The sequence below is a fragment of the Abramis brama genome (genome assembly GCF_963993115.1).
Source record: "Abramis brama genome assembly, chromosome: 9".
Taxonomy (NCBI): Eukaryota; Metazoa; Chordata; class Actinopteri; order Cypriniformes; family Leuciscidae; genus Abramis; species Abramis brama.
The window spans coordinates 33,429,160-33,454,861 of record NC_139971.1 but is presented as its reverse complement, the minus strand read 5'-3'; the positions used below and the strand labels follow the sequence as shown (position 1 = coordinate 33,454,861).

The 25,702-nt window shown below is 38.5% G+C and overlaps 2 protein-coding genes across 3 annotated transcripts in view; one reads left to right on the top strand and one right to left on the bottom strand.

The window, feature by feature from the left end:
• Positions 1-2,031, bottom strand: part of cttnbp2 (cortactin binding protein 2) — a 50,063-nt gene extending 48,032 nt beyond the window's left edge. For both annotated transcript variants that reach the window (XM_084123737.1, XM_084123738.1), the window contains exon 1: positions 1,666-2,031. In XM_084123737.1, coding sequence (XP_083979863.1) covers positions 1,666-1,746 — 81 coding nt within the window. In that variant the 5' untranslated portion in view covers positions 1,747-2,031. The remainder of the gene's footprint in view (positions 1-1,665) is intronic.
• A 2,872-nt stretch (positions 2,032-4,903) lies between these two features.
• ttc23 (tetratricopeptide repeat domain 23) lies at positions 4,904-25,595 on the top strand. The gene is made up of 11 exons (XM_084123583.1): positions 4,904-5,124; positions 5,417-5,588; positions 6,206-6,329; positions 6,505-6,646; positions 6,834-6,959; positions 16,996-17,167; positions 18,132-18,237; positions 19,445-19,572; positions 20,513-20,662; positions 24,471-24,553; positions 24,729-25,595. The coding sequence occupies exons 1-11, from the start codon at positions 5,051-5,053 to the stop codon at positions 24,838-24,840; spliced, it is 1,389 nt and encodes a 462-aa protein (XP_083979709.1). The 5' UTR covers positions 4,904-5,050; the 3' UTR covers positions 24,841-25,595.
• Positions 25,596-25,702: the final 107 nt, after the last annotated feature.

Here is a 25,702-nt window from a genome sequence, read left to right as displayed (position 1 = left end):
AAAAGTCAATACTGGTCAGTGGGAGATGCTCCTGAGCACACAATTCCTGCTTGAATGCAATGTAGAGCCATTAAGGCAATTTTTTCTAAAGCAATAATGGCTATGAATGTGGTCAGACCTCTTAAGTAAACTTGATTAACAAAGCTCCCCTAAAATAAACCATTCATGGGCCTTACATACCTTTGTAAGGGTATATAGCCCTTGAAAAAGGTGTCTGGGTAGATGCACAAGACAGAGATTTATTATTTAACGCCAGTGGCCAATGGGCAGCGCTGAAGTCTGCGCACCTGTTCAACCCAACTCTAAATGTAAAGGGGCCTCGGGCAGTTAAAGCAGCTCAGATCGGTGTGTGACACAGTACTCTGAACTATGCCAGCTGAGTCACTAAAATTCAGACCGATTTAGAAACATCTCCAGTGAACACCCCCCACCCCATCCCCAACCCGCCTCCGCTTCATTACATCTCTCTTTTCACTACATTTTTGTGCCACTTGACTCTATGCATTGGTAAAACAATAAACTATATGGCTGGCTATTGCACTCTAAAGTGGTGGGTTTTTTTCTATCATGCAATTCAATTTATAAAGATGGATGGTAAGATGATGACAAATCTTACTACTGAAACTAAAGACCACCCTTTACCGTAAGACACTGCATGCAGATCAATACATTTGAGAGCAAGAAGAACCTCAGGCAACTGTACTGGAGGGATCTATAGCATCTCTCCAAGGGGTAATATTGATTTTTCTTTTATCTATACAGTATATGTTGACTTATCATCAGAATGTGTGAAACTCAATTAAATTAAAAGTAGCATTATAATCACAATGCATCAAATTAACCATGGTTTTATTATAGTAAAAGTGTAGTAGTAACCACGTTTTTTTGGCAGACTGGTTACTATTTGTATAACCACAGTTTTACTACAAATGCCATGGTTAAACTATGGTTAGTGTAGCAAAACCATGGTTAATTTGTGGTTACCTTGGTCTAACTATAGCAACCAATGTTTTTTGGTTTTATTTGAAGTAAAACCATGGTTAATTTTCGTAAGGGAATGTATTCTTTATGTATAGATAGATAGATAGATAGATACATACGTGTGTACGTGTGTGTGTGTGTGTGTGTGTGTGTGTTATTATTATTTTATATTATTGTTAGGTAAAGAATGCAATCTATATTATTAATGATTCTAAATATTAGATTGTGCAATTAACCATACTAAAAAGCAGTTGATAATCGATTTAAATTATCATGGTATCTCGAAACGTGACAAAACAAATAGCACATTAACTGCTAAATAATCAATAATAGTAAGGTAACCATCTTCTAGGCTTACCATGGTAATATCAAATCGCGCGCAGCTGCACATTAAAGAAACAATAAGGAATAATTATCGTACTTTAAACAAGATTGTGCTCTGCCCCAGATCAAGGATATATAAATGTGAAAGCACAAGCACCCCGCAAAAAAATAAAATAAAATGTTAATAAAAAAATTAAATCTCTTCCACACAGGCTACACACGGACCACCGTTCCACATCCACTGATATGTATGATTCACAGCACAGGACGATTCCTATTCTATTAGCACCATTCATCGCCTGTTATAATTAGCATTCATTGCGGCAGACAGATGTCATTTTATGCGTAAATGTATCTCACCGCTTCGACGCTTCCATGGCCAGTGGTTACCAGTGTTTGTAGCGGAGGTGGCTGCTCCCCTTTCGCTCCGTCCGACGCCATCTTCTCACTGTAGAGGACTGTTCAAGCTTAGGCACCACACACCACATCAAATAACGCATTCGGCACTGATTTAACTATTACACTGCTGCAAAAGAATCGCAGAGAGCCAATAATTCATCTTCCAGCTGTAAATTTGCGTTGAGTAGAGCTGTGGATGACCGGTGAGGACTAGATTTTGACGGGGCGCAGGTTGTGCAGCTCAGTCCAGATGTAAACCTGAAAAGAGGTGTGAACCGACAGCTTTTGAGGGAGTGACATGAACGCGATCCTATTTTTGCACTGCTTGGGTTAACCTCTCTGTCGCCAGTTGATTTTGTAGGCTATATGAAGATGTGGTAAAGAGATTATAATGATGAATGGAACTTAACGTTATGACTGAGATGCCTTTGAGTCATGAACATGCATAGATGTCGGTCAAAATGTAGGCTCAATAAATGACATGTTTTGATACCCCTAGAAATCCGTAACACATTTCAAGGGATAAATAATACTCTGAACAGCTAGGCCTTTTCGTATAAAACGTTAAAAAGGTATGAAAAGAAAAATGATGGTTAATCCCCAAATAGTGTTATTAGCCTAAAGTGTTTTTGTGGAGCATGTGAACACAAATGTAAAGCAGACTGCACTTCATTACATAACTTTATGAATGCTGCCCACACAGATGATGAGAGAAAATATTAGCAAACTACTCAAAATGACACAGGGAATGGTGATGAAATGAATAATGCCTCTCTGAGGTTGCACGTATGTCTTTCGCTCATTATTTGGAGGCAGAGGGTCAACATCTGTCAACAATGGTCATTTCAAGATGAGAAAGTCATGACAGGATAGAAAATCCAAATTGACGCAAGATATAAAAAATAAAGTTAGTGCAATGATGCTCTGCTAAATATAACTTTAAAAGGTAAACATTCAGTTTTATCATTATTATAATGAAAAAAATATATATATTAAAAAAGGGTATGGAATCAATTAACCTGTTCCTGAAGATTCAGGAAGCATGTCTATCTCACACACACACACACACACGTTTCCATGTTTTATGGTTGCTTTCTGTAGACATAATGGTTTGTATACTGTGTAACAACCCACCCCTAAACCAGGGCCTGCTTAAAATACATTTATTGCTGGATGAAGGAGCATCACATTCAATTCAACCTTACCAAGACTACTTGTCGTTTCGGCCAACCCAACATTTCATCAAATCTTCTCCATTCAGCTATAGGCTCATCAACCATAACTCCTTCCAGGACAGCAAATTGATGATCAGCTAATCTTCACAGACCACTATTCTATCCAGGCTAGACTACTGTAATGGTCTCTGGCCTTCTAGCATGGACAGTAACTGATCCAGAATGCGGCAGTGAGAGTGATCTTTAACGAACCGAATAGAGCTCGTCACACCTCTCTTCATCAACAATTTGCACTGGCTGCCAATAGACGCTCGCATCGAATTCAAGGCACTGATGTTTGAACAACCACTGGCACTGCATCCCTACCTAAACTCACTACTTCACACTTATGTGCCCTCCAGAAGCTTGCGTTCTGCAAGTGGACGGAGCCAGACACAAAATCACTTTCACGGACCTTTACCTTGATGGTTCCCTGCTGGTAGAATGACCTGCCAAACTCAACCCGAGCAGTCTTTAGCCATTTTCAAGAAACAGCTTTACTGTATATAGGTTTCTATATATATTACATATTGTTGCTTTTTTGTTGGTTCAAATGCTTCTGTTGGTCTCCTCATTTGTAAGTCACTTTGGACAAAAGCATCTGCTAAATGATTACATGTAAATGTAAACCATCACAGAAAATGTTATGCATTTTTACATGTTCAAAAACATAATTCTGTAAGCTGTTTTCCTCATAGGGACCAAAAAAAACAAGGACAGATTTTGGATTATGATGATTATTCATGTGACTGAAAGGAGAAGAACTATTTGGAATGTAATTTATGTAGTTCATTGTCTCAGTGAAAACCAGTATGGGTCATTCCATCTTTTTTTGTGATTTTTTTTGTGATGTTAAATTTATATCTGGCTAGGGCCAAATGGTTCTGACATTACCTCCTTCTAGCCCCTGCTTTCCCTCTTTCTCTCTACTAAATTACACTAAATTGAGGGGAAAATTGCATATTACTTTGCATGTAACACTTTAAGCCACTTAAGCAAAGGCAACCGATTTGATCTTTAATGTTAGGCTGGCTTTCATTATAATACCTTAGATATATTGCTCACTGTCCTTGAATAAAAGATTAATTGGCATCAAACCCTCAAGACCATTGAATGCTACTCACAGAAAGTAATTTGATTCCTGGTGTTATTTGCTTTCGTAAGTATGAAAAGCTGTCTATGAATGCATTGCATTATAGACAGCTTGTCAGCTCACAACATAATGTGGTCTTATGATCATAATGAGAGTAGTCTACGTTTATCTAAATAGATAACCATTTACAGTAGTACACTCTGCAATGTCTGAGGCCTTTATTGTGGGGAAAACAATCCCATTAAAAATTAATTTAATAATTTATCCTCATCATAGAAAAAAATGGGTAACTGGTCAGGATGCATTATCCCTTAGCCCCCTCGGTTGACAACTTTCTATAAAAAAATTTACTATAAGACTAAGTTATTGACAAAAGTGCTATAAATGCATTAGAAATCTTATTCTACAATATAAACAGATATTTAAGATCGCTGAATTAGAATAACATCGGGCAGTGGGAAATCACTGATTGCCACAATTCACATTTTCATGGTAAAAAAAAAAAAAACCTCTCGAATTGGTCTCTAATCTCACTTTAGGATTATGGGTAGTGTTTTTCATCAGAAGATTTTGCAAAGCATTTTTAAGCAGTTATTTCAATTACATTAAAATCCTATGGATTCTATTCTATTCTAGGCTATCAGAATTGCAAACACTTTTTCTTACATGCACATGTGCATTGCTCAAGTTGGTAAAAAAAAAAAAATTTTTTTACTGCCACAAAAGTATAAAGAAGGTTTTTATTTTGTGATTATTTTGTTTGATTCAAAAATACTGAAATCGTAAGAACATACAGTAAACTGCATGGGTCGATTTGAAGAGATTGAGAGTCACATGACTCACCCATGTGTATGAGTCAACCAATCACAGCGTTTGTTTGGGTTTTCGTGATATTCGTTACTCGGTTGCGCAGCTCTACGTTTAGTGTATTTGAAAAGACCATTGCAGTCTTTTAAAAACTGATGTCAAATGAACTCATTATTAATCAAATGTCTGCTTGTAAAATAACATCTGAGTTGTATTTGCCTTCTCCATTAAAATGAGCCTGGCACCGCACAGCGGATCGTTTCGCGCACCACAGCAGAGATGTCCTGAGACTGCACTGGATGAATCGTATGTATCCATTTTCCTGCTGCTGTTAAAGAGATAGTTCACCCAAAAAGCAATAATATGTCATAGTTGACTTACCTTAATGTTGTTTAAAACCTAAAACAAAAGAAATTGTTAGACAGAATGTTAGAGAGAGACCAACAGTCTCAGTGACCATTCACTTCCAGTGCATCTCTTTGCCATGCACCCAAAGAGGGATGTTTATCAAAACCTAGTAAACTGCCTACCTGCACAGAACTACTAAGTATCCAGTTAATTATATTTAGAGACACAACCAAGCTCTAAACTTTTACAGATTCACCAGCTTCAACATGAGCAGCAGTTGCAGTTCAGGAGAATCCTTGAAGGATGCAGATTCAACAATAATCTTGCAGAAAGAAGATGTGAAGAATTACAGTAAGATGAATCCTGCAGAGAAACTATCACTTTGTGAGAGACGAGCTCAGTCCTTGGCTGATAATGAAGAGGTACACATGGAATAATCTTATATTCCGAAATACATATCTCACACTCTAATGTTGTATTGTCCTACTGATTTATGTAACCTTATCAGTGCCCCAACATTTCAGTATGATCTATTATCATTACATAAAGCAGGGGTTTTCAAACTTTTAGATGCCATGGGCCCCCATATATGACCATTTTCTTGCGAGGGACATATTGTATTTTATGTATTACTTGTTTATTTTTATCTAATTTTTATTATTTATTTTAATCTATTTCTTTTTTAATTTAACTTTTACAATTAATTTGAATCTTTTTTATTTATTTATTAATATAATTTGTTTCATTTGTATCTAGTATTTGTTACTTATTTTATTAATTTATATAAAATATGCATTTTATATTTATTTGAATATCCTTTTATTTATTTATTTACATTTTTTTTTACACTGTTTTCCTCTAAACATATATCCACAGACCCCCTAGCACTTTCTTGTGGTCCCCTGGGGGCCCCAGACCCCAGTTTGAAAATCCCTGTCATATAGCACACCAGGCATAATCTTAATCTCCAGTACATCAACAATTACTGATCATTATCATTTCTCTAGTTTAATGTTTTATGCTTGTTTAAACTTTGCAGCATGACCTCTGTATCCAGGAGCTTGTGCGTTGCCTTGCACTGACCAGACTGGTTTATGGAAATGAACATTTTGCAGTGGCCCAAGCCCAGTCAAGACTGGCTAAAGCCTATTTGCAATACAAAGGTAAAATTGTTCATTATTTAATGCATTTAAAAAGATAGAAGAAAGAATAACATACAGCTTGTTATTATTGAAAAATAAACCCTGCATTGACTGTGAATCATGCAAATTGATTTCTTAGGCAGCCATTTATAATACGTTAACCATCTCCTAACATTTATGACCTCCTGTTTCCCAGGCTGGGCACATCAGGCACAAGAACATGCGTCCCAAGCACTTGAAGTACTCAGTTCCAGCCAGCAGGAGGAGAGAGTGAGCTGCCTCAACTGCTTCCTTACCATACATCAGACTCTTGGAAGCGCTGCTCTAGTGCTTGGAAAATATCCTTGTTTACAAAAATCTAATGCCGTCGTATACATAGTGCATCTTAACTGTTCAAATCTTATATATGTGTGTGTGTGTGATATTATTGAACTCTTTTTGAAGTAATACAGACCTTGCTTTAAATAATGTACTGATGGTAGTAATATGTTAATTCACCACTGATGAGTTCTTAACTATGTGAACCTTAGCAGAGGCTGAGTCAAGCTTTCAGAAGGCAGAGATAGTCATGGGAGACATTGTAGCACAAGAAGCCATGGGAAAGGAGGACAGAGTGGACACTGAGTATGAAATATTTACAAATTTAGCAAGGTATGGGTCCATTTTAATCTTAATTGTTGTAATGGCTGACTCTAATGACATAGCTGGACTAACGAGAGAGACAATCCAACTCTAAAAGACTAGTATATAAATTCCTGCCCCTTTTTAGAGAAGTGCTGAGGTCTTTGCCTTCCTTTTAAATATAACTGCATAAATCATAAAGTCTAGGACTAGGAGAAGAGAGATTCATTTTGTAATTATTACCCTTAGAAACAATTCAATCAATTTCACAGTCTTTTTATGGCATAATAAACACATGAAATTGTATACAGGCCTGAAATATGACATGGCAGCCGAGTCCGCATTGATAGTCACACAAAGCACTATGGTGAATCACATGCTGTGGACTATTTATTTCTCTTGACTTCTGCAGTTTCAAATATCAGGTTCAGATTTAAATCCATGTTTTTCATATATGCATCAGAATTTGTTGTTATGCTACATTTATTTAGAAACTGTTTAAGTGTTTACTCTTTAAGGGCTTTGTCTCTTCTGCACTTCATTAGGACCGCAAGCTAATATCAACAGTATAAAGTGTCTTTTTCACCACAAGGTGGTGCTCCTCATCCACAACAGAATCGAAGCTTATGATGAATTTCACGTTGGCCACTGCTTGTGAAGGATAAATAGAAACAGAATGATGTTTTTATCTTTTATTATCATATATTTGAGTGCCTGTGAAGCTCACACATTTAATATGAATGTCTCCAGGTTGGCCACATTCAGAGCAGAGTAGAAAAGCATCTGTAAACATTGATCTTGAGAGTTAACTACATGAAAATCTTGCAATGCAAAACACAACGTCACTTACATCAGTTTATTAACCATACATAAAGCAAAGGATTTACTATGCAGAAATTCAGCAGGTTTACTTTGTTCACATTAAATGATTTTTATTTGTGAATTCAAAGATCTTTTGTTTCTCGGGGGGAATAGTTCCCACAGGAGGACTTGATTAACTTGTTCAATAGCTTGTATTGATCCCAGTGTTTATTATGGCTGGTCTCACCAAGCTTGACTGTGACAATGAACGACTGTGGTTTGTCTGCCAGCTGTGTTTATGTTGTGAGTGCAGAGCGACAGTATCTCCCTGGGCCATCTCAGGTTTTATTACTGCTGCTCTTTGTTATGTAAGGGCATATGTGTGAGAGAAGTTAAACTGCTATGTAGTAAAGCTCATTTATTATGTATTTATAATATGATGTCAGGATTTCTTTGTTTTACTACCCTTAGCAGGTTGTGTTTTCATCAGTTTGTCAGCTGGTTTCATGGTCCCGCAAGAATGTGCATATGCGAATTGTGATGAAAGCTTTCTAATTCTTCTGCCTTTGACTGTAAAGCTAGTGTTGACATATTTGAAATGAGCGAGCCTGCGCTATCAACACATACCACCACAAAACCCTGAAACAATGACACACGCTTACAGCTTTTTAATCCGGATGGAGGCAAAGAGCGAACGAACATCAGAGTCAGCATATCTGACATGAATCTCTGCACATATTTACATCAGCCCTTGTTCGAGACTTGCTGGTTGGGATTTTTGGCCTTGAGAGAACTCAAAAGTGAAGTGTGTTCCTCCTATGTCTTTTCACACTCTAACCCTGTGAACAAAGAAAAGCTTAAAATGTTAAGTGTGTCATTTTTGTCAATGTAAAATCATCCATCCACTTAATAGTCAGCTGCAAATATGGCTTGACCCCAAAAAAATTCTAACAAAAGGTTTCTCAGTGGTTTACAGTAGTATCAGATGTACTTAAAAACATACTAAAAGTTTACCAAAGTTTGACTCCAAGAAAGGCCCCATTTTCAAAATGGCGGCCGTCAGGACCCTTAAAATGACCATTACTCCTTTGTATTCCTCCTAGACCAGGAATACTGGTGCCTGATACATGTTTGGGCCATGTAATATTCTAATTAACATATTTGCATGATAGATAAGTGATTACAAGTACAATTATATATTAAAGCAATTGGTTACAAGCATATTTATGCAAAAAATAAGTAAAATTTCCCTTAAGGCGAGACACTACAGGTGAATAGGGTAAAATTTTTAACTAGCAGATATCACCATGAAACTTTCCCAGTTGATTGTCTACATTAAGATGAGAAAAAAAATGTATTACAAGTTTTCTGTAATTTAATGTTTAAATATGCAAATTAGGCATTATCTAATTAAATATGCGCTTATTTGCATTATATATATAAAAAAACCGAAATCTGAGTATTAGATAAAGCCAGGTTCAAAATAATTTGTTTATTGTGTTCACATATTAGATGGGAAAAAAATTACGGTGTATGTGATGACAGGGTGCAGGGTGCTCCAGCAATCGCGGAGCAGCAGGATGATTTAGAACGCCAACTTTTGTTGAATTTATGAGAAATCTACAGACGGAAACAGACAAAGTGTAGTAAAATAAAGACCTAAATGTGTATTTCAGACTCTTTTTCGCCACAAGTCTGAAAGAAGACATTTTATTGAAGACAAATATCCCAAAAGCTCAAAATTGACCAGTGAAAAAAAAATTATGCTTTTGCCTGCCGTGTCTCGTCTTAAGTAATTGCATATTTCTCCTTTCTCATATCGTTTTGCCTAGTGTTGGTGGTTTCTGTGGTTCATAACCATTCTTTTGATTCCAATAAAGAATAAATTCATTAGAACTGTGTGGTACTGTCAAATTAGTCAAAACAGGGCAGCCACGTGAAGGCATGTGCTGATTGTCAGAACCCGTATAGAATCACACCAATTCATTGGCTGATGGCGCGGGCGCCTCCTCAGTGGCGCAACTTGAGAGCGGAATGACGTGGACAAAACTTTGGTGACATAACCAGGTCTAGGCCATAGAAACACCTTCACAAGACCTGGGGCAAACTCCATATAAGGCTCACTCACAGAAAGAGCCTGCAGATCCCCCACGTACTTGAGAGAGGCCAACGCTAACAAAAGTGCCACCTTGAGAGAGTAAGAATCCGGTCCGGAGCTGACTCCAAGGGTTCAAAGGAAGGCTCTAATAGCCCCTCCAGAACAACTGATAAATCCAAGGTGGGGACACTAATAGGACGTGCAGGCCTCAAGTGTCTAACTCCACGCTTAAACGAGGAGACCAGACAGTGTTTACCTAAGGGGACCTCGTCTGACTCCCGATAGGCAGCGATAGCTGACATAAACTCTCAAGGTAGTTGCAGCCACTCCAGCCACAAATTTATCCTGCAGGAATTCCAGCACTGAACCGACCGGGCAGCTGACAGGGTCCACTGCATGAGCCGAACACCAATACTCAAAAACCTTGCACTTAGAGAAATACAGCAGTCTAGTAGAAGGCGCACGAGCGTTATCAATGGTCTCCTAAACATCAGCGGGAAGACCAGACGCCACTGTCGCTAGCGATTGCCTCTTATCGCCCACAGCCTCCATATCTCGAGTCAAGGATGCCAATTCCTGCCCTGGAGCTGAGACAGCAGATCTCTCCTGATAGGAATCTGCCAAGGGGACTCCCCCACCAGGGAGCTCAGTTCCGAGAACCACGTCTGGGGTGGCCAGAATGGGGCTACCAGAAGGAGGAAGATCCCACATTCCCTCACTCTGCAAAGGACTGCAGGGATTCGCTTGACCGGAGGGAATACATACAGTCTCAACTCCAGCCACGGATGAGCGAGGGCATCTATCCACAGAGGTGTCGGATGAGCTGAGACAGGGAAAACCATAGGGGGCACTGTGTCGAGCTCTGCGACGCAAAGAGGTCCGCCTTGCCAAACATGCTCCAAATTAGAGCCACTGTTTAGCAGTGCAACATCCATTCCCCCGACTTGAGCTTCTGTCTCGACAGAAAGTCTGCTGCGATGTTCAGGTCCCCTGGAACATGAACTGCTCTCAGCGAAAGAAACCTGTCTTGAGCCCAAAGGAGGAGGCGGTGCACATGCCTGTCGAGGGTGCGCAACCACGAGCCCCCCTGGTGATTTACATGGGACACCACTGCCATGTTGTCCGTCCTGACAATGACATGAGTCCATCAGGGCCGAGAGAAATTGATCCAGGGCCAGAGAGACAGCTTGCAACTTGAGGCAATTTATGTGCCACGAGAGAAGCTCGCCCATCCAAACATCGTACGTCGGTCTGCCCTCGAAGACCGCACCCCAACAAGTCAAAGAGGCGTTCGTCATGACAACCTGCCAACGGCAAACTACACCCATCTTGACCCCCTGAAGTAAAAAGGGTGAGTCTTTCCACCTCCAAAGAGCGTGAAGGCAACTGCGCGACACTCTCAGCAGGCGGAAGGCAGACCAAGAAGGGCGGATGCCCCTGAGTTTCATCCAGCACAGGAATGGTCTCATATGAGGGAGACCCAAGGGCAGCACAGGAGAGACTGCTGCCATGAGCCCCAGAAGCCTGCGACATATGCCCACCGCTGCATGATGGCCGAGCCTGAAACGGGCCAAGCACGCACGGAGACTGGAAACTCAAGCAGGGGCCAGATGGGCCTGCATCGAGAGAGAATCGAGTTGGACACCCAGGAAAGTGGTCTGCTGAGAAGGAGTTAAGACATTCTTCTGAGCATTCAACCTGAGACCAAGAGACCGGACGTGGTGGAGAATGACGTCCCTGTGACGAAACACCAACTCTCTGGAATGAGCCAGAATGAGCTAGTCGTCTAGATAATTTAGTACACGGATGCCCTGGAGCCTCAAGGGGGCCAGAGCTGCATCCATGCACTTGGAGAATGTCCGCGGAGCCAAAGCTGGACCAAATGGAAGGACCCGATACTGATACGCCTTTCCCCCAAAGGCATATCTAACCTGAGGTTTAGTATAATGCCACCTTTATACTCAAAAACATCTATAGAGGATGTATTACATATGTATTACCTTATTCAAATTGAAATGAGTGACCATTTTAGAGGGTTCACACACAGGCCTCTGTTCGGGCTAATTCAGAGTTGTTTATGATTATACAAAGTTTATGATTATATGAAGTTATACAACTCCAATTTAAGTTACTTTTGGGTGCAATAACTTTTACATTGAATGTCAAGTCTGTGTTTTAGCAAAAAAAGGGTATGTGTCCAAAAACACGTACTGAGTAGGAGTTACATGACATAGGCTAAATCGTTTATATCTCTGGTTCACCCCAAACAAAGATAAAACCTTACAGTTATCTCACAAAATCATGTATTCCATAAGTATGTAATCATGTCAGTGCAATTTAGACAAGTCCAATGGATTCATAGACCCAGAAAACATGGGGTTAGACACCAAGATTACTTGGGTAGGTCAAATAATGAAGGAGTTAGGATATTTTAAGGGCTTCCTGCCCATCTTGGACGGCATCTTGAAAATTACACCTTTCTAGTGGTCAAACTTTGGTAAACTTTTAGTATGTTATTAAGGACACCTAATACTACAAAAACAGCTGCGAAACCTTTTGTTAGAATTGTTTTAGGGTTAGGTGTTTTTTTTCCATATATGTAGCCGCCTATAACATCCACTTGATGGCTGATAGAAAACCTGCGTCTTAAAGAAAAAAAGACAGTATTAAAGGGATAGTTCACCATGTATTAATTTTTTCTTCTGCAGTTAAAGGGTAATTCTCGCCAAAATGCAACCTAGGGTTTTTTTGTTAATCTACCCAAGGCAAACTTTCATTTTGAAGCATAATTAGAATAGAAACGCCACTTTTAAGTTTGACTGTATTTTTGTTTTCGGTCAAATTGCCTTTTGAATGGGAGTGCTTGGGGCACTTCCATGATAGCATCAAAAATCGCTATTTTTAAAACACTAAGAAGGCTCGACACAACATGAAACTTTGCTCAAAGTATCACCAGGGGCTCTACACATGAACTCGAGCATTGAGAACACAGAGTTTACTTAAAAGAAAGATTTTGAACAAATCACTGTAGCTGTGTCCGCCAGCATTTTGACAGTCAAAAATGGTCGATCTACATATATATCAAACACATCCCTTTAAACCACTGCTCTGTTTTCTTTGGTTATCTTGTAAATTAAAGATAGGGTAGGCAGTTTCAGAGAGGTTAGCAATAGCATGCTAGCTTTAAAGTCATAAGATCCCACCCCCTCCCTTCAGAGCCACGCCTCCTCCAAAACACATGAACGCGCTCAGCCAAAGCAGATTCTGCAAAACGTCACAAATGGACGGCGTTAAATCACCTCAAAGCACATAACATTACAATAATAATGAACGTAAATAACTTACAGAGCTCTGACATGTACCACCTGACTGCTGCAGATTCATTTCAGCATTGACCGGCTCCAAGTACAGTGTTGTGCCTGAACGCGTTCATTGAACGATAGTTCATGAACTCGTTCATATTTTGAGTGAACGTGAACTGAACGTACTGTATTACTGCCTGATGAACGTTACTGTGAACTTGTTCATTCTGGTGTCTATGAACGGCACGCTCTCTCAGTTTAACTTCGTTCAACAGAGTGCCAGATTTCTATAGAGCCTTCCAGTCGAAAACCCGGCTAAAACACACCGTAAACCGGCCTTAATATGTAGCAGAAAAAACACCCGATCTGGCAAAACCAGCCACCAGTGTCTACTGACTCTCTTGTTCGATCTCGTTCATCAAAATGAACAAATCTTTTTTCGAGTCATTTCGTTCATTTAAGGGGCTTTAAATGTTATACTATTAACTGGCAAATTCCCAGAACACATCCACCTACGCAATCTTGATCATATTCTGAATTAAGAAATCATTATAATGCAGTCAAAAATCGTTTACAGGGAACATAAATAATTACTTTACCTTCCGAGTCTTTCGTTCATTTGTCACATGACAGACGCAATGAATGGATCGTTCATGAACGATTCATCACTTACGTTACAAATCAAAACAAAAAGCAGCAAAGAGGCGTCGTATGATCATTTAAACGAGTTTTATGAAAAGGTCGGTGAGGATGGTGTAGGATTACAAATTTATTAAATGTTTAATTTAGTTTTTCCACTGCAATAGTATATAAACTGATAAAGTTTGTCTTTAATGGCTCTGGGATGGCCCTTGGAACCGGAGTTCCTGGCCAGTATCAGCATTTGAATAGTTATGCTGATTCAATTGGACTGGTAGTGCTCTCAGAGTAGGGTGTGTTCCTACTTCATTTGCATGCTTTGTTCAGAGTCTCCACCTCTATGTAATCCCTCCCCCTTGGAATGTATATAACTACAATGCATACTGTATTAGAGTTAGATAATGTTGGAAGTACTGCAGCAACGTACAGTTCTCAATAAAGAATAACTTCTGTTGAACGCGATCCCAACTGTCTCCTGGTCTTGCGTCGATGAAAGAAAACTTTCCAACAATGGGAAAAAATCTGACGCATAGCTTCAGTGTTAAAACTGATAAAATAATTGTCTTTGATTCTATATGGGCTGTGGCAATAATTTTGAAAAATATTATCTCGCAGCAACATGGAAAAAAAGAACGATGAACTAGTTCATTTTTGGAACTGTGAACTTAGTTCAAAATTTTGAGTATGAACTATGAACTGAACTAGTTCATTTTAAAATTTGTGAACTGAACTTTGAACTAGTTCATGTAGAAAGTGAACTTTCCCAACACTGTCCAAGTAGAATGTCATGGGTTGCCATCTCTTAATTATAGTAGTTATGGCGTGAATGCAGCATAAGCTTGTTGTTTTGGTTCAGGAGGAACTGTAAAAGGCGGCTGCTGTTTGTTCGCGGCACTCTGTTACTGTCTACAACTCTGCATAGCCTCATGGAACACGCTGACAACGTGTGATGTCTGCGTGAAGGTATGCAAATACAGGTTGACAGGCAGGTATGACACCCTATTATTACATTCGGACCGAATGCAGTGATTGGACGAACGCTTTTTGGACCTGAGACTTCCACAGAATATAAATGTACATTTTTTAAATATTTTTTAAACCAGTTCTATAGCAAAAAGTTTTTATGAATAACTTTGCCTACCCTACCATTAAGCTGAGCTAAACTTGGAGTGTTGTTAAAACAGTCTGAAGTAATCAGTGTTTCTTTTTTTTTTAAAGGCAACGATGTCTTTTCTGTTGCTCTGTGTTTGTTTTCCCCCATTTTTTCTGGCACTACTCTCCATCAAGCCTGAATTCTTTCAAACACAGTCTACGTCAATATTGGTCTGTTAACAATTACTAAGCAGAAGGCTTGGGGGACTACTTGGCAGTTCATGTAAAAATCCCTAATTGCATTACGCCCCTGCACAACGGACATTAAATCAGATTTCTCCTCGCAGATTATATCTCTCCTCCCACAGAGGATGCCTGAGAGGATGGCTGGTATTACGCTGGCACTGCGTGGCATAATACAGGACGTGTTTAGGTTTGTGTCCCCAGGCAGCGCTGCAATAGAGTTGGCACATTCATGCTGCATGTCCCGCTGCCCCTAAAAGGAGGCCCATAGTCTGGAATTTCTGATGCAGCCCTGAAAAGTTGCCAGGGTGCTCCAGCGTACACACAGACTACTATGAGAAAACCTTGGTGGAGTCGTGCTCTAAATCTTGCCCTTGAGCGTTTTTCACTGATTGCAGTAAATCCAATTGGACATTCTGATTAAGAGCTTTGACTCCTAAAATCTAAACCTTATTTAAGATAAGACATGTTTACAGCTCCATCATCATCAAATTACGCAGATATGGGTGAATACTTACAGATTATGTGTAATGTAAACCATCTCCATCATCAAATTCCGTTTGCTAATTTAGAGTGGCATCATGGGATATCCACTTATCAATTATAACCTATGTTTGTGATGCAACTTTATTTTTTACTAGCCTTGTATTGATGGGACAAGGATGCTGCATGAGCAGGCTATTCCCTCTGAGATGGGGAAATTGAGTTAGTGATCCATTAGAGTGGATGACTCTGGAAAGGCTCAAGGCTTTTAACAAGATGGATTGGTGAAATATGGGATCTCCCTGTGGTGATGTATGTCTCCATATAGCCCAGTGCTACACACCTGCCCACATCAGAGAGAAGCATCATGGTATAGTTATGTACAGTGAGAGCCAAGAGATCCAAATAAAAATCTGGGATTTTTATTTTTTACATTTAACCCTTAACCAAAACTTTACAGTAACTACACAGTAACAAAAAATAGTGACAGTAAAGACTTTTATATTGTTAAAAAAGATATCCATTTAAAATAAATGCTGTTATTTCGGCTTTCTATTAATCAGAGCATCCTGGGGGGAAAATAGCACGGATTCCACAAAAATGTTTTCAACATTGATAATATTAAGAAATGTTTCTTGAGCACAAAATCAAATTAAAATGATTTCTAAAGGATCATGTGACACTGAAGACTGGAGTAATGCTTTGCCATCACATGAATACATTTCATTTTAAAACATATTCAATTAGAAAACAGTTATTTTAAGTTACAACAATATTTCACAATATTACAGTTTTTTACTGTATTTTTGGCCAAATAAATGCAGCCTTGGTGAGCATAAGAGATTTCTTTCAAAAACATTACAAATCTTACCGACTTTCTGTCTTTAAAAATCAGTTTAGCAACTTAAACAATACTTTTTATAGAACAGTCTTCTGTACTTCATTTCTACACAGATAGCAGACAGCAGTCAGTTTTCTGTGCATTGCTCAGGAGTGAGACCGAATGCCTTCAGGCTGATATTGAGAGTGGAGAATCAGACCTAATAAAGACATGAGCTCTTGTGTATTGAGTACAGCACTGCAGGGCATGTTTGGATTTGCTGCACTCCACATCTTAATAAAAGAAACGGACGCTCTTTAAAGGTTCAGAGCTAGTACCACCGTGCTTTTGCAATACACAGCGGTTCTTCCTGTTTTTAACCAGTTTGCATTGAACAGGACTCCCTTTTCTCGACCTTCTTCCTTTCATTGTTCTGGCATTTTTGCCCATGACTGGCATTACAGACTAGCCATTCTTATTATGATGGCATGCACAAGTAAGGTCAACAGTGTGTTGTATATGACGTTGTGGATTGATTTCATGATAAATGACATCTTTGTGTCTGTGTGCATGTGGTGTGTTGTATAGGGTGTACCAGCGGCAGGGAAGGCCTGAGAAGGCCCTCAGTCAATGTGAAAGAGCCTTGGAGCTGCTTCGGGAAGGAGCTCAGCTCAGTCGGATCTGCTTTGTTTACAGAAACATGGCAGCCATTGAACAGGCACAGGGACATCTGGATAGAGCCATTGAGCATCTCCTACAGGTAAATTCCCGAGATTCCAACTCATATTAAAGCAGAGGAGAGGTGCAGTGCTGTCAAACCCATTTTTGGTGTTTGGTGTATTAAATACATGCTCCATAATCACCTTTATCTTGCTTTAATCACCAATATTGAGGTAAAAAAGAAACAAAGCATATGTAGTTTACTACTAACCAGAGGCCTTTAGATTATGTATATATGTTACTATTCAGAAGTTTAAAGAAAGTAATACTTTTATTCAGCAAGGATGAATTTAATTGGTCAAAAGTGGCAGTAAAGACATAAAAACGTCCTATGTAGTTTTCAACATTGAAAATAATAAGAAAGGTTTCTTGAGCAGCAAATCAGCACATTAGAATGATTTCTGAAGGATCATGTGATACTGAAGACTGGAGTAATGATGCTGAAAATTCAGCTTTTGACATCATAGGAATACATTACATTTTAAAATATATTAAAATAGAAGGTTTATTTAAAATTGAGCATACAAGGATTAAAAACATTAAAAAAAATTACCGAACCCAAATTGAACAATAGTGTATAACATGAGTAATTAGGAAATATTAATCAAGTGACGGTATTGTCAAAAAAGAGCTGACTGGATAACTCCACCTGGAACCAAACATTAATACAAAGTTAGAACGGGGGAAAAAAAGACTAAACAAAAGTCTGTACCACTTTATGCAATTGCAACATATAAATATAGAATATTATGAATATTTCAGGAATGACAGGAATGTTATTTTTTTATTATTTTCCTCAAATCATTGCATGGGATAAGATCCTCCACAAGCCATATTTGGACCATGGGTTATGTTTTTGACATCCTCTGTCTAATGGTTTTTAAAACTGGACCACAGAATTATTTAAAGCCTGAAATGATTAATGTTTCCTATGCTTCAGGGTGGGTCTGATATGTGATATATCTGTATTCAAATCTCTGTATCTCTCTCTCCCTCTTCTGCAGGCTCATTCCATTGCTCTTAGTCAGAGTCCTGGGGGTCTGGAAGGGGCCCAGATCGCTCACAGCTTGGCTCTGGCCTACTCTTCCACTTCAGAGCCTCATCACAACGGTAACAGAATGCACTCACAATAGTCTTTCTGAACTGGGTTTAATTAGGCCCTGAGCATCACAGAAGTTATGAGATGTGTTATGAAGTCAATAGTATTGTAGAAATTTAATTAAATATGTAATGTGATCAAAAATAATTCTGTCCTTTAGATCAGTGCTTCTCAAACTGAACATTTTGGATGTTCCTCATCAGACACCCAATTCAAGGCCTTGTCCACACTAAAGTTTGTTTTTTCTTCGTTTTGGCCTTCCATCCACACTGAGACGGTGTTTTAGTTAACGAAGACAGCTTTTTTTGGGGATAGATATGAAAACACAGTTTTCGCATTGTTGTCATGTTATGGACTGTGAAAATGGAGGTATTTGAAATCAAAGACACATTTAGTCATGTGACGCATATTGTACCAATAATATCTTTGGTTATACCGGCATTTTTGTGCCTGCTATTTACTTTCATAGTGTTGCTAAAGATAAATGTTCCTTTGTCGAACCTTCATATTACATTCCTGCAAAGATGACAGAAAATTAACTCTAAAAATTGCTGTCCTGCAAGCAAAACATGATGACAAGTGCATTTAGACCATACGATTTTGAGTGCAACCTGGACGCAACTATGATTGGTGAGATATTTTGCTAATAAATAGATCATGCCAGATGTGAGAACTTTTATATGTCTGCTCTCTCTGTATCATCTTGTGAGCTTTTATTATGATTTATGTATGCGCAGTGAGGAGATTTAAGCATTTTCAGATGTTTTGGTGTGGATGAGCAACATTTGGAAAATGATTGAAAACTGGGAAGCGTTTTGCAACTAAAATGCTGTTTTCAAATGTATCCAGATTAATGTAGATGTAGCCCAAGTATTGCAGTCTTTACCAATGAGCTGAGTTGAACCAGGTGTGTTAGATTAGGGAGACATACAAAATGTGCAGTGGTGGGGTTGTCCCCAGGACATGTTTGAGAAACACTTGATGCAACGTTTGGAGTTTGTCGTTGAAGTGAATCGCGTTGGATCACACTGTATCTAAGTGTTTAGCAGCCTGTACATAAGCGTAGCTTTGTTGTCGCTGCCCTGCATAACAAGTACAGCAGTAAAGACTTGAAGGTGACCCTCAGCTAATCAACTGAAAAATATGACTGCTGGAGTAGCTCTTCAAGGGGAACTGGGGGAAGTGTAATTATGTGCATCTCTTTTCCCATTTCAATAGATTCAGCTGCACACTTTTTTGAGGAGTGTATAAGTGCATATAGAAGTGCATTAGGCCCACAGGACACACTCACCCTATCTGCCCAAGATGACTTCAGTCATTTCCTCCTACTCACGGGACAACAGGAGGTCAGCTTCAAATTCTTCTGGATATGGTGTATATTACGGAAAATATATGGAGCTTTATATTTGAACTATATATATTATTTAAAAGTTACTCAGGTATTTGTGTAGCACTTTTTACAATAAACTGTTTCAAAGCAGCTTTGCACAAAATCTTGTTAATGTTTATAATACATTAATCTCTTAATGCTTAGTAGCATTTAGCAGATTAGAGCTGGGTGATAATATAATTACTGTGTACATTTTGCGAAGAAATTTAAAGGAGCCGTATGTAAGATTGTGGCCAAAACTGGTACTGCAGTCACTTTCAAATTACTGTAGAGCGGTGTATCCCCTCCCCCTCCCCCCTGACTCGAGGTTGCCAGATAGGCTGCAGGATCCAGCAGGAACGTATGCTGCTACGTAGCTGTGGTAACTAGAGCAGAGCTGGCAACCCGGATGCCGAAACACTACTGACTTCGTGATTGGTAGATAGGTGGAGGGTGGCACTTCAGGCCAAAACACAAGATGACAACATCAACATCAGTTGAGGGCTGCAACTTCACTTTTTAAATGACAATATCCTGGCCGGACTACTGTTGTCAGTGATATAAGTATTTGAAATGAACATGGTTTCTTAATGTCTAGTGACATATCAGGGCCATTTTATGATTAATTGAAATACATTTCTTACATACAGCTCCTTTAAAATCAGTGGGATTTTCTGTATAGTATTTATCACAATATACTATATATAGCATTTAGTTTAGTATATAGTATAAATAACAAATACTGAAAAAAGTCAATTTTTTTAGTAAGCAGCACAACTGTTTTCAACATTGATGATAATTCATCAGTATTCAAAATTTTGGAGGAGACATGTCATATTATGGTGGTTAAGTTGGGATTATCTTTTATACCGAAAGGCTACTTTTTTAAGGAGTATTTGTGCGTTTTTGTTTTTCAGAGCTGCGCTGAGATCCAAAGAGAGTCTCTGTCCCTTAAGAAGAGCACGTTTGGTGAACTGAGTGCAGAAGTGGCAGAAGCGCTGCAGCTGATTGGTGGAGTGGAGATGACACGGGGTCAGATGAGACATGCCTACCGGACACTCAAGAAGGTGAATCAAATCTAATACATGATCACTATGCTGTAGGAGTTGGCTGTTAGCTGTTAATGATATTTACTCGTACCTTATTCATAAATATCCGTGTGTTACATATCACATTCAGTATCTAGTAAAACAGTTCTGCAATGTATTTATGATCAAACATCACAGGTATACTAAAGTCAGCACAAAACAAAAATTCACCCTCTCTATTTTCTAAATGCATGTTTTTGATCTTAATGTGAATAATTAATTTATGCATGTTCAAATTATTATAATTTTTTTTAATTAAACATTTCCCTGGTGATGTATGCCACACTCTTCCAATCATTTATCCCGCTGCTTTCTTATAATCGACTGACGACTGCAAACTCGCATTCAGATTTGCTTCTATACAGTTAACAACCGATGGATAAAACAGTATAAAACATTTTTTTTTTTTTTTTCAGTACAGCACTATACAAAAGAAAAAATCAGTTTCTACTTCCATTACATTGTGACATTAAGGCTGCATCTAAAATCGCATTCTTCCCTACTATATAGTAGGCGAAAAACATTATGTGACAAAAGTAGTATGTCTGAATTCACAGTACTGTTAACTGACACTGGTAGGTCACATGATAAGGGCAACATGATGAATGTAATTTCGTTCCAGATTACGTTCATACTACACATTCATACTATATAGAATGTACTTATTCAAAATAAGTACCTACTCAAGAGAGTATGCGATTTCGGACAAACCCAATATATACATCATCATTTTGCTGAATTTGATGCTACATCTACATGGAATTCTGATGGTATAAAATAGTTTATCAAATAAAGTTTGTTCAATATATTTCACCAAGATCCTTCCATGCAAAGAGTCTGTGCAACTGCAGTTAGCATAAAAAGAGATCTGAACAGCTTCTGTCCTCAGAGCTATGCTCTAATCTTGGAGGGTAGCATGAATGATAGACGCCTTTCCTGATATGAAACGTTCCAAAAAATAGCATTGTGTTCTTAGTCCTTCTAGATGCAAGTAGACATTTTCTTGGCCATTGATGCATTGCTGAGTGCTGTTAAAAGGAGACCTTCATGAGACCTTCCACTAGAAGAAAAATAGTATTCTAAAATAGTCTTCACTCAAATTCTAAAATTAATTTTATTACATGTATACAATGAACAGTATGTTTATTATGGTAACTTTATTTAGGTAATAAAGTTACCAAAGTTAACATTTGTTTTGGTAGCTCTAGCTTTATTTAAAGCTTGATTATTTTTAGATGGGACAATGTTATTCTTGGTGTCTTGGGCAGCTCACTTGATGTCCTCCTCCAGGAGTCGACCACACCCGTTTGTGACGTTATTCATTCTCTTTTGTGCTTTCGCTCTTAACATTTGATGCCGTAAGAAGATGCTACAGCATTATCCTTGTCTCCTAGTATGTCCTAAATATGGCTTTTATTTTTATTCGGTCACACTGAAACCCCCCTCTGAGATAATTTGGTGACTGTTGATCTTTGGAAACCTGTCCCCACTTGTCTGTAAGCGAGCACTGTTGCTATGTTGCTATGTTGCTTTGTTGTTGTATTGAAGGGCTCCATTTCTGGGGTTGTGAATCAGTGGTCCCACACTCAGCGTTTCCTCAGGATACTAACCTTTCCCCGTTACCTCTGACAGATTCGAGCAGCTCATATCATGTTCTTTCTCCTGTAATCATGACAGCTGCTGCAGCAGAGCAACACACTCTTACTTTAGACTTTGGCCTAAAGCCAGGGTTTTGTGGTTAAAACAGAAACAGGGATTTAAATAAGCGATAATAAAGTTAGATCATATACACAGTATAGTATATTATGTTTTATGCAGTCTTTAGGTGAATATCCAGTCCTTTTTTGAGAGCCTTTTATAAAGACACACACACACACTTTTGAGAGTCACTGCAACCCTGTTTTCCCATTGAAGTGGGCCCCATGACATCACTTTTGCCTGTGGAAAGTGATGAAAACATGGAATGAGACTTTTCAATCTTGAAGGAAACTTTGAACAGTACTTTCCTTTGTCTTTTTATGGAAAGACTGCTGTCATGTCGTCATTTTGAGTGTTTTTCATCCTAACCGTTGCTGTTGTTTTGAAGAAGTGAATGAGAGTGGGTTTATTTGAGGAAATGAAGTGGCTTGGCCAGGTATCCTATAATATCTGTGCCAAAGGCACTCCTCCTCTCTACTATGTCTGTGAAATCAGAGTTAAGCCGTTCACTACCCTTTGAGCTCCACAAAGCAGAGCACTAAATCTTACTTTCTTAGGTTTGGATTTTAGCTGTAACAAATACAAACTTTTTTGATTAATTTAGTTTCACATTCACAGACAGTTATGACTGTATTGAAGCTCAGCTAGCCATTTATTTTTCACCAGGCCTTTCCATCCTTTATGAAAATGGTGATAATCATCACTTTTAAAAGAATGAACATTAATTCTTTATTAGAACTGTTCAGTATTCTGTGTAGCAACTGTACTATATATATATTATATTAGTATATATTATATATATATATATATATATATTCATAAACAACCCAAATCATTGTGACTTATGACCACATATATATATATATATATATATATATACATACAGTGAGGAAAGTAAGTATTTGAACACCCTGCTATTTTGCAAGTTCTCCCACTTGGAAATCATGGAGGGGTCTGAAATTGTCAGCGTAGGTGCATGTCCACTGTGAGAGACATAATCTAAAAAAAAAAATCCAGAAATCACAATATATGATTTTTTAACTATTTATTTGTATGATACAGCTGCAAATAAGTATTTGAACACCTGTCTATCAGCTAGAATTCTGACCCTCAAAGACCTGTTAGTCTGCCTTTAAAATGTCCACCTCCACTCCATTTATTATCCTAAATTAGATGCACCTGTTTGAGGTCATTAGCTGCATAAAGACACCTGTCCACCCCATACAATAAGTAAGAATCCAACTACTAACATGGCCAAGACCAAAGAGCTGTCCAAAGACACTAGAGACAAAATTGTACACCTCCACAAGGCTGGAAAGGGCTACGGGGAAATTGCCAGGCAGCTTGGTGAAAAAAGGTCCACTGTTGGAGCAATCATTAGAAAATGGAAGAAGCTAAACATGACTGTCAATCTCCCTCGGACTGGGGCTCCATGCAAGATCTCACCTCGTGGGGTCTCAATGATCCTAAGAAAGGTGAGAAATCAGCCCAGAACTACACGGGAGGAGCTGGTCAATGACCTGAAAAGAGCTGGGACCACCGTTTCCAAGGTTACTGTTGGTAATACACTAAGACGTCATGGTTTGAAATCATGCATGGCACGGAAGGTTCCCCTGCTTAAACCAGCACATGTCAAGGCCCGTCTTAAGTTTGCCAATGACCATTTGGATGATCCAGAGGAGTCATGGGAGAAAGTCATGTGGTCAGATGAGACCAAAATAGAACTTTTTGGTCATAATTCCACTAAACGTGTTTGGAGGAAGAAGAATGATGAGTACCATCCCAAGAACACCATCCCTACTGTGAAGCATTTAGATTATGTCTCTCACAGTGGACGATGATTGCACGATGACAATTTCAGACCCCTCCATGATTTCTAAGTGGGAGAACTTGCAAAATAGCAGGGTGTTCAAATACTTATTTTCCTCACTGTATATATATATATATATATATATATATATATATATATATAATATGCATTATGTATTTATATAAAAAATATACATGCATTTTGTAGTTTTAGATGGAGTATAGCTTGTCACCCATGTTCTCAAATGTTTTGCTAACCACCTATATCTGTCTCTTTCAGTGTCTGGATATTCAAAGTATGCTGTATGGTCCTCAGCACAAGAAAACCAAAGCCACACAAAGAACCGTGGACATGCTGTCTCAGTGAGTTTCCTACTCAATCATGTGTTACACATTCACTCTATAGCAGGAAGTCACAGTGCACTCTAAAAATGTGCTTTCAGTGCAGTACACGGACATTTCACCTGAATGTAGTGTGTTGCTGAAAGTGAATATCATTAGTATATGAGGCATTTAATGCTTTGTGGTCTTTTTCTAGGTCACCAGAGGTCAATGAGAGACGTAAGGAAAGTCGTCTTGAAACAAGGCCTCCATTCTGTGCAGTGGTATCATCTGCATCTGAGGTGTCATCTAGTATGTCTACCTCATAACAGCAATGTCCAGCAGGGCTGTTTGTGGCATGGACTGTCAGGGATGTTTGACCTCATCCTATTTCACCAAGGGAAATCTGTGGATTGGAAAAAGCAAGGCAGTGTTTCTAGACCAGCACACAAGCTCTATTGTGTCTTTAGAGTGCTTGGCAAGGTGACTACCTCTGCACTTCAAAAAATGAGAACTGTCCAGTAGTGATCTAATACACCGTCACAGCAGTTTCTGCAAACACTCTCTGACCGGTGAGCGGCAGGCCTCTCTGCAAAGAGTTTTAATTCTTATACTGAGAATTCTTATACTGTGAATAAGGATTTGAAGTCAAGGCTCTAGAATTTACTATAAGAATAATATTAGATTACTTTCTATTGATATTATGTTCATATTAATTTTCTTTTATTTATTTATTATTATTTTTATTTTATTTTATCGTAGATTATAAGACTTTGGAAACAGGATGATTATTGCAAAAGCAAGTTTTGAATACTGGAGAGGGGGTAGGATTAAATAAGTTGTTTACTTCTTCCAACCCCTTTTCAGACATGTTAAAGAGTGTTAGTGTGTATTTGTTTGTGTGTATATGTATGCGTTTGTGTATATATGTAAGCGTTTGTATATGCATGTAGGTATGTATATGTACCTGTATATGTGTATATGTATATGGGTATGTATGTATGTATGCACGTAGGTGTGGGTATGTGTGGATATATATATGCATGTACATATGGATATGGATGAGGGTTTCTATGCACATATGTGTCTATGTGCTCAATTTCATGTGGGAGTTAAAGACTGGCTGTATGTGATAGAAACAAAGTGTAGGAACTTATTAACATGTCTGAAATAAATTAAAAAGAAAAAAAG